Raw genomic sequence first — 9,153 nt, 5'->3', positions numbered from 1 at the left:
GGCCGGCAGCAAGCTTTTTTTTTTTTTTTTTGAGTCATTAAGCAGTGGTGTCTGCAGTATGTTGCCAGAGGGCAGTGCAGCGTGGAGAATTAAAAAAAAAAGAAAAAAAGTCCAACCTGCCTGTGTTTTTCAGACCTCTGTTGCCCTGGAAACAGGTGCCGAGATTTCCCATTTCTTCATGTTTTTCCCTTTTCTCCACACTATCCATATCACACCCCACCACCACCTCTACACTCCACATTACTGCTGCTGCTTCCTCCCCCACGACCTGCCGCATAGTACAATCACACACACGCACACACAATCACACACACACACACACACACAATTTCCAATGTACTACTGCAGTCATTTCACAATGTCACAGGACAGAGTGACTGACTCCTCCAGCACACGAGCCACACACAAAAGGGGAGACACCACCGAGGCGTTGACCCTCCTTTGACTCTGAGACGGTGCTGCAACAACCTGACCTCCAGGAGGAAATAAAAAGGGGGTGAATGATGATGATGATGGTGGTGGTGATGATGGGGGAGACAAAGAGGGAGTAGAAACAAAGCTGCATGCACTCTCACATTATAAGAATGTGGTTCATCTCACTCCTGTAGTTTTTTGATGGAGGTGAGGATAAAGATGTGGATTGAGAAAAGCGTTTTTTTTTTTAATATTCAAGTATAAAAGAGCTGATGGGAATACGATGCCACCACCAGGAGAGACGCGTGTCTCCTCGCTTCCAGGCCTTTTTAAGTCATCCTTGTGTTTCTGCAGTGTTATGTGTGCATACCATTGTAGTGACTTCTCTTTGGCAGGAGGCGGAACATTCCAGGGAAATGGCTGACCCAGAATAACACAGACGCAGGATGACTGAGGGAGTGAGGTCCTCCACCCTTTCGTTGCTCAAACATCATTGAAACGTACGACATTGCATGTGGGAAATCACAGCCTCGCGTTACTCGTATGGTACGTACACGGCAGCACATGACTGCATGACGGCGTTCAAAGTGATTATGAGTTTCATTGATTAAGCGTTAAGTCTGAAAATGACTAAAATTCCCTCCATGAGCTTATCGACAGTTGGAAGAACTCCCAAAAATCAGCACGAACGTGGAGTGAGGTGACATTATCTTGACTAGTGACTGAAACAATTAATCAATTATCAATAATCAGTTTATCAGAAACATAAAAAGAAACATTTACAATAGAAGATATAGAAGAACCGAGCCAAAGTACCATTTTAAGGTGCATTATACTTCTATTCTATTTTTACTATACTACATTTATCTGCAGAGGTGGAGTATTTACTACTTCCACTCGAGTAAATGCTGTGAATGCTTCTTCTACTGTAACAGAAGATTGCTTCTCTCTTGATGTTCCTTTCTTTTTGTGATCTAATCTTTTTTTTGTTACTCCTGTTTCCGCTGGTTGAAAGCAGGTTCTCCTCTTTAGGCTGAACTCCAGATCCACCTTCTGTCCTTCGACCTCCGATTCTCATCTTTTTCCGTGTTCCTCCTACGACCGCCTGCTGCCACGGACTCAGCTCTCACTCCTGTTCTGATCTCTGCAGAAAAGCACAGAGCTGCGTGAAAGAGACACATCGATCTGAACATCTGGAGCAGCTGGACTCGAGCTGTGCTGCCTTGACTGTGAGTGCATCCGGTGGTGGACGGTAGCTGAATATATGCACTCAGATATTTCCTCTAATGCACTTTGTTTCAGAGGGAAATACTGTACGTTTACTGCACAATATTAATTAAACAGCTATAGTCAGGTTTTAGATCAAGATTAATGTTAAAAACATAAAAACCTATAAAATAAACAGGTTATTACAGATCAAACAAGTAGTTTCTAACCTGTTGTGCATGTGAACTCTTAAAAACAATCAGCTGAAGCCAGAGGTAAAAATAAATAATTAAACAAACAAATCAATAAATGTGCATTATCAGCCAAAAGTAATGATGATACAAGCCGTCAGGGTTACATCAGGTTTTTATACATTTGATTATTATTTTAACTTTTAAAAAAATGTTGCTACTTTCGAGTATCTTGTTTTTTATCTATTTTTTTTATTGTATATCATGTATTTAATATTTATATTTAAGATGATTAAATAACTATAGTCATGAAACAAATGTAGTGAAGTAAAATAATAATAATGATTTACATTATTAATAATTGTATTATTAATATAGTAGTATCTTGTATAACTATGATGCTGGTTTGTGAGTCACAGCTGGCTCACTGCTGCCACCTTGTGGTCTAAAATGCCAACGAGGATTTCTCCTATAATGAAAGTAGAAAACGCAGTTTCGCTTTACTTTCGCTTTCGCCTCAAAGTGAAAGTAAACTGCAGTTTGAGGCGTCGATGATTTCAGGAGAATCACATCACATCTGAACACGTTTGTCCAAGTATTCGGTGAGTATTGTGTCCTGTGAGCTGCGTTTCCTTCTATTAACGTCGTTTACAGACAGATGTGACGTCATGGTGCTCGTTGACGTCGGGACAAAACTGTGTCTCGTGTTTTTCAGGTGCCTCGTTGTTTTTGTCCTACTGCTTTTAAAACCGACTATTTAAAGATACTCGGATGTTTTGTTCACTTGAGTTTAAGTACTTGTACAACACCGTGAAAGTACTGCATGGAGCGACGGAACAAGTACTCCGATCATGTACTTAGAAGTGGTAATAATACACCATATAAACGCTCAGCTACAAATATCAATCCTGCGTCCAAACGTTTAAATAAAAGTACTGAACTGTTATTGATGCATTAATGTTAATAGAAGTAGCCTGAGGTGTGCTAGACATCATCATGTATGGGCTTTAAATAATAAAGGTTTATTCTAAAGTATATCAGCCACTGTAGGCCCATACATATACATAGTTATATGGCACACACACACACATTTCACTGACCCTCATGTCTCTTAACCTGCAGAGATGTCCGGGCACAACCGCCGCAACCACGACCAGTTAGGGGAGGTGCTTTATCCTGATAGAGAGCCCAGAGAAAGATCAGGGGAAGCCGCCTCTTCCTCCTCCTCTCCATCCTACAGAGCTGAAGTTAAAACTGGTATACTGGTGGACCTGGGGGACAGCGAGACATCAAGGATGAAGAGGGAGGACGGCGGGACAGCGAGGATGAAGAGGGAGGACGACGAGGCAGCGAGGATGAAGAGGGAGGACGGCGAGGCAGCGAGGATGAAGAGGGAGGACGACGAGGCAGCGAGGATTAAGAGGGAGGATGAGGGGAGAGCGAGGATGAATAGGGAGGATGAGAGGAGAGCGAGGATGAATAGTGAGGACGGCGGGACAGCAAGGATGAAGAGGGAGGATGAGGAGAGAGCGAGGATGAAGAGGGAGGATGAGGAGAGAGCGAGGATGAATAGGGAGGATGAGAGGAGTGCAAGGATGAATAGTGAGGACGGCGAGGCAGCGAGGATGAAGAGGGAGGACGGCGGGACAGCGAGGACATGGAGGGAGGACGGCGAGGCAGCGAGGTCATGGAGGGAGGACGCCGCCTCATCGTGTTTCCTGCTGGACGATCTGAAGCGACTTCCACAGTGTGACAACAAGCTGGGACATCTGTCCTTCAGCAAGACGCACACCATCCTCGTGGATGTAAGAGTCTCTGTCTACATCTACTAGTACTTTACTGAGTATTTCCACTCTTTGGTACTTGTACTCCACCACCTGTGGTAGTGGAAGTCCTGAGATCAATAATGTAGAAGTAAAGTGTTCTTGGGAGGATCATAATTGTGCAGTTAATGTGTCCTGTGACTGATTCTGTGATTCTGTGTGACATTAGTGGAAATTTTTTTAACTTTTCCCCCCTTAAAAATACGTTTTCTGCTCAGGCGCCAGCCTTTAACTGTGGAGCAGGACTATTGGCTCAGGAGGGGAGAGACATGTGGGCCAAACACTTTGTGAAACTGCCGTGTTCACCATCGAGCGTCATGGTCGTCAAGGGACTCGTGAAGGTGTGTTTGAGGCCGTTTAGCTGCCGTATGTTGATCGCTAATTGCTAATTGATGCACAAGTTGAGGGACAGATGATGATGTCCAGATTAATCCTGCAGACCAACACCCAGACCAGGAGGTGGGACGTGATCTCCAAGCAGCTGAGCGGTCTGGCCAAGAAGACGTCGGTGAGCGTCGACGCTGTGGAGGTACGCTGCACGTTTTTATGCCAATATCTCCTAATCGTTAACGTTTCACATATTCTACGTACTGGGTTTTACACTGGATCATGCTTGATTCTAATCTGCCTGCAAGATACATGAACCTGAATAATCTTTAATGACCAAATATGCATCAGCATACAAGCTGTTTGACTCCTCTTTGAAACTCCGCCTCTCTCGTTAGGAAGCGATCATGAAGTATAACCCGAAGTACAAAGGTCAGTGGTCCTTTGACGCCCTCTCCAGCTTCGTCAAGGTCAGTGTCCACGTGTTCGCTTCAAATCATTCAATCCTCTCTTTTACGTCTAAATGATAAGAAGTCGTGTTTTTCTTTCCAGGCTATCCCAAAAGAAGAAAATTACTTCCCCAAACTGTTTCCCAAGATGGCGGCGTTGGCCTTGAGTCTGCCCGACTGCGTGAAGAAGGTATGAAACTACTGGGTGCTGCACTGCTAGCAGCTAGCCTGCTCTGTCCAGAGCACCTTTAAAGCATATTAAATGTCTTTGCACAGGACCAGACTTTACACTTACACAACGTGTTAACTAGTGAGTTTCCCAGGTGCTGATGAACAGCCTTCGTAACCTCCGAACCCAGCCAGGCTAGCTGTTTCCCCCCGCTTCCAGTCTTTATGCTAAGCTAAGCTAACAGACTCAAAAGAGAACGCCATCGATCACATTTGATTCTGCAAATCGGAATTATTCAGAATATCCAAATGGAACATGATCTTTACAACTCAAATAAAAAGGAATATTGTCACATTCGGGATCAAAAGTGGAATGGGAGCGTGGAGGTAAACGTAGCCACCGATGATGCGTTTGTGTTTGCAGGCCATCCCGCTGCTCCGGAGGGGATTCCCGGCGGTCATCACTCTGTCACAGGTCCAGATATCCTGCCTGCTCGCCAACGCCTTCTTCTGCACGTTCCCTCACCGCAACGCCTCCGGACCCAACACCGAGTACCACGACTACCCGACCATCAACTTCACCAGGTCAGCACCCCACCGTCAGTCACAAGCATTTACAGGCTCCGCCCACGTTGCTCACACCCGCTCTCACTCTGCACGCAGTCTGTTTGGAAGCTGGTCCGGGCGGAAGAAGGAGAAGCTGAGGGCCCTGTTGCATTACTTCCACGTGGTGACGGATGAGAGTGAGTTGTTGCCGAACGTCGTCTGCTGTTTCTGAGACCTTTCAGTGGCCAGCTGTGACCGTTGTTGATGTTTCTGCAGAAGCCAAACCCGAAGGACTGGTGACGTTTGAGAGGCGTTGCCTAGGAGACGCAGATATACCCAACTGGAGACGGTAACAGTAATAATGATAATAATGTCATGATGTTATTTGTACCCAGGTATCAAAAGTCATCAATATTATTTGCACACATTAGTGTATTTGTATGTTGCGATGCAAATCTTTCATAAAACTATGCAAACTGCAACTGCAAATATAATTAAAACAAATTCAAATAATGGAAGTGTAAATTGAGTGAAACTATCAACATAACGTACTCTTGACATGTACTTTGTCACTCTTTGTATTACTATTAATCCTATGACGTTTCTGACTATTGCTAAATGTAAATAGCCAAACATCTGTGTGACTGTCAGGGTGTAAACAGACACATCGTTATATTTATAATCGTCATTGTCTTTATCAGAACTCGGTTTCTCACATACAAGGAATTGGTTTTGGTGCATTTAAAAATGAAACACATGGGGTGTTTGGTTGTGGTACTACCAACAGCCACAAGGTGGCACCGTTGTAACACCGCAGTGAAGAATCTCTGTGAATCTTTTTTTGTTTTTTCTGCAGCTGTAAGGAGAAGATGTCTAAACTACACGTGACATCACACGGCGCCATCGAGAAGGAGGGGACCGGTTTGCTGCAGGTAAGAGCCGACGATCCACAGCTGCTCCCTCCACAATTTTACAACAATTTAGTTTTGTGTGTGTGTGTGTGTGTGTGTGTGTGTGTGTGTGTGTGTGTGTGTGTGTGTGTGTGCGTGCAGGTGGATTTTGCCTCCAGCTGGATCGGTGGAGGTGTTCTGAGTTCTGGTCTGGTTCAGGAGGAGATCCTGTTCCTCATTAATCCAGAGCTCATCGTGTCGCGACTCTTCACTGAGAAACTGGCAGACAACGAGTGTCTGGTCGTTACAGGTCGGACAGCAATACGAACAAAACCAGACTAATCCTTTTAAATCTCCTGAACTCACCACGAACGGAGGACGAGGTTTAATAGTGTGAATGAGAATCATTTCTATCTCTTCTCCGTTTCTCAGGTTCTCAGCAGTTCAGCTGCTACTCCGGCTTCGGAGACAGCTTTGAATGGGCCGGTCCTCATGAAGACCGCCTGGACAGGTGCAGCTCCTCTTCTTCATCTTCTTCTCTTTCTTCTTCTCCCTCTTCTTCTTCTGCTTCTTCACCTTCTACTTCGTGTGTCCCGTACTGATGATTTAAATGATGACTTGTTGTTTGTATCTGGTTGCCGTAGAGACAAGTGGAAGCGTCGGATGAGGCAGACTTTAGCCATCGACGCTGTGCACTTCAGACACAGATGGGAGCAGTACAACATGACCAAGGTCACACGGGAGCTCAACAAGGTGACCTTGACCTTTCTTATTATTTTATCACCATGACTTAAAAACCTATATATATAAATCTATATATATAAAGTTAGTTTTATTCTAATACTAGCTTGCAATAAAGAATATTATGATAGAGAAATCATAAAATATATAAATAAATAAATATATATATCTTCACTGTTCCTTTAATACAAACGTCATCTGGATTATTAATGTTATATTTTGTATTGAGTTAAACCTGACAAGTCTCATCTATGGTTCTCATGTTTACACGGTGTCCCTGAAGGCGTACTGTGGCTTTAAGGGTCAGGCCCGCGAAGAGCCCGACATCGCCACGGGCAAGTGGGGCTGCGGAGCGTTCAACGGAGACCCACAACTCAAAGGTTTTTAATCAATATTTATTGATTGGTGGCTTCGCGAGACACTTTGCCTTAATCTTTCCCTTTCGTGTCCAGCTGTGATTCAGCTGATGGCAGCAGCGAAGGCGAAGAGAGGACTGGCCTTCTTCACCTTTCAGGATGAAGAGCTGAATCGGGGCCTGCAGCAGACGTACCACCTGCTGGTCACAGAGGGAACTACAGTTGGTGAGAGACCTCAGGAGGTGAAAAGGATGAAAGGTTCGCTTGTAAAATAAGTTTCTAAGTTTGTTCCCTCCGGCAGAGAAACTGTACGGACTCCTGGAGGACTACTGCGCCGCTCAGCAGGCGTCCGGCCATTCACACGTGGACCTGTTCGAGTTCATCAGGAACTCCATCAGGGGTTCCCGGAGTCAGCTGTGAGGACGCAGTCAGCTGTGAGGACGCAGTCAGCTGTGAGGACGCGGTCGTCTCCGTGTCCGGTTCTGAATTTGCACTAAAAATCTAACATGATTTTACAACTGAAAATAATAAGTGAACTCTGTAAATGTCGTTTCTCACACGTTTTCCTTAATTTGATTAGTTGACATGGGAAGTGATAATCAGCTGGAATCGAACCGGAGACCTTGTGGACTCCTTAACCAAAAGATGTAGATGAAGTCAGGAGGGTTTTTTTTTTTTATTTAAGTTTTTGCGCTTTGAGAATTTCACACAACATCTGGAACGCCGAGTTCTCCTCAAAACACACTCCGTGTTTTTGGGTCGAAGAGAAGATTTGTTCAACGTTTAAGCTCAAACAGTCAGAGAGAGTTCTACTCCCAAACGTTGTACTGAACCGACACACGTGGAGCAGATCGCTACGCTAACACTTGTATTTGTACTCGTGTTTGATCAGTTGGAGAAAAAATAATGACCTTGTCATGTTTTGAGAGTTAAAAGCACAAACGGTAAGATTTATTAAAGTTGGCCCCAACCACAGATTCACTCTCGTTTTGGAACAAGCATGTCCGCTTGGCGTTCCACCTGGTTGCTATGTTTTTATGGTTCACAGCGAAACAGAAAAACAGGCTGCAAGGCTTAAAATAATCAGCTTGGCCAGACGGCGCCTGACAGCGATGCTCTTATAGCGTTTGTATGTGATGCATCCACCCGCTGCATTATGGGTAGAGCAACAGACGTAGCAGAGTATCCACAAGTCAAACAGACACATATTCATTTGTTGAGCTAAACTCACCAACAAGTCCACGGACTCCTTCTGAACTTCTCTCTGACTAGTTTTTACCACAAAGTTTAGACTGAAAGATGAAGAATATTAAACTGCTTTCACTTCAAAGGAAACTAAATCTGCTGCTCATGAAGATTGTTCATGTGAACTGTAATCATTAAAATTTAAACTAAAATGAACAAATCAAAGTTGTTGTTTTTTTATCAATTTCTGTCCTTGAAAAAAAATGAAATGAAAAAGATCGCCTGTTGTTTAAATGTAAATATTCCAGCTATGTTTCTAATAAACTGAGCTACACGGCGGATAAAGTCAAACGATTTGTACAAGCACATTTAAAAGCAACCAATGCAAATAAATACAAACACAGAAGAGCAATAAAAGAAATGAGGCACAAAATACAAGTCAAAAGTGATGTAAGTAAGATAAATGTCACGTTTTTACTATTTAAAGTCCGGTGGAGCCGACGCAAACATTTCAGGGATTTAAAGTACTTGAACTTACGGGAGCAGCTGAAGGAGGGCAGGTTCTGGTTCAGGTCTGAGGACATCTGGTGGACAGGTAGAGAATGACAACAGGGCTGTGCAGAATAATACAGTATTATAATTATTAATGCATCAGTAATTATAATACTAAACTATAATTATTAATAATTATAATGTAGTATTACTTTAATGCTGCTGATGGTTATAGTGATAGTTCATTTACAACTGGACAGGTTATGAATTTCAATAAAGTTTTATTTTGTGCGGAGCAGCTCCCAGTGAAACGTTATGACATCTTATACTTAAAAAAAAAGGTCTGGTTCAAGATCATGGTGGAG

General features: G+C 43.6%; 1 protein-coding gene across 5 annotated transcripts; it reads left to right on the top strand.

Annotated features, from left to right (window-relative positions):
• Nucleotides 1-742: 742 nt before the first annotated feature.
• On the top strand, nt 743-8,156 carry pargl (poly (ADP-ribose) glycohydrolase, like). Of its 5 annotated transcripts, none has more exons than XM_084035581.1 (17): nt 743-960; nt 1,565-1,643; nt 2,934-3,616; nt 3,853-3,975; nt 4,074-4,163; nt 4,360-4,431; nt 4,514-4,600; nt 5,003-5,163; nt 5,242-5,321; nt 5,401-5,473; nt 5,981-6,056; nt 6,177-6,324; nt 6,447-6,525; nt 6,659-6,767; nt 7,039-7,135; nt 7,208-7,336; nt 7,413-8,156. In XM_084035581.1, the coding sequence occupies exons 3-17, from the start codon at nt 2,936-2,938 to the stop codon at nt 7,529-7,531; spliced, it is 2,124 nt and encodes a 707-aa protein (XP_083891707.1). In that variant the 5' UTR covers nt 743-960; nt 1,565-1,643; nt 2,934-2,935; the 3' UTR covers nt 7,532-8,156. The 5 variants fall into 5 exon arrangements, 4 of the variants coding, with proteins under 4 accessions (XP_083891707.1, XP_083891708.1, XP_083891709.1 ...); XM_084035582.1 differs by having other exon boundaries at nt 810-960; nt 1,433-1,643; XR_014598938.1 differs by lacking the exons at nt 743-960; nt 1,565-1,643 and adding an exon at nt 2,273-2,413 and having other exon boundaries at nt 7,413-7,838; nt 7,877-8,156.
• Nucleotides 8,157-9,153: the final 997 nt, after the last annotated feature.

This window comes from Eutrigla gurnardus, assembly GCF_963514095.1.
Source record: "Eutrigla gurnardus genome assembly, chromosome: 19".
Taxonomy (NCBI): domain Eukaryota; kingdom Metazoa; phylum Chordata; class Actinopteri; order Perciformes; family Triglidae; genus Eutrigla; species Eutrigla gurnardus.
This window is presented reverse-complemented; position numbering and strand designations above follow the sequence as displayed.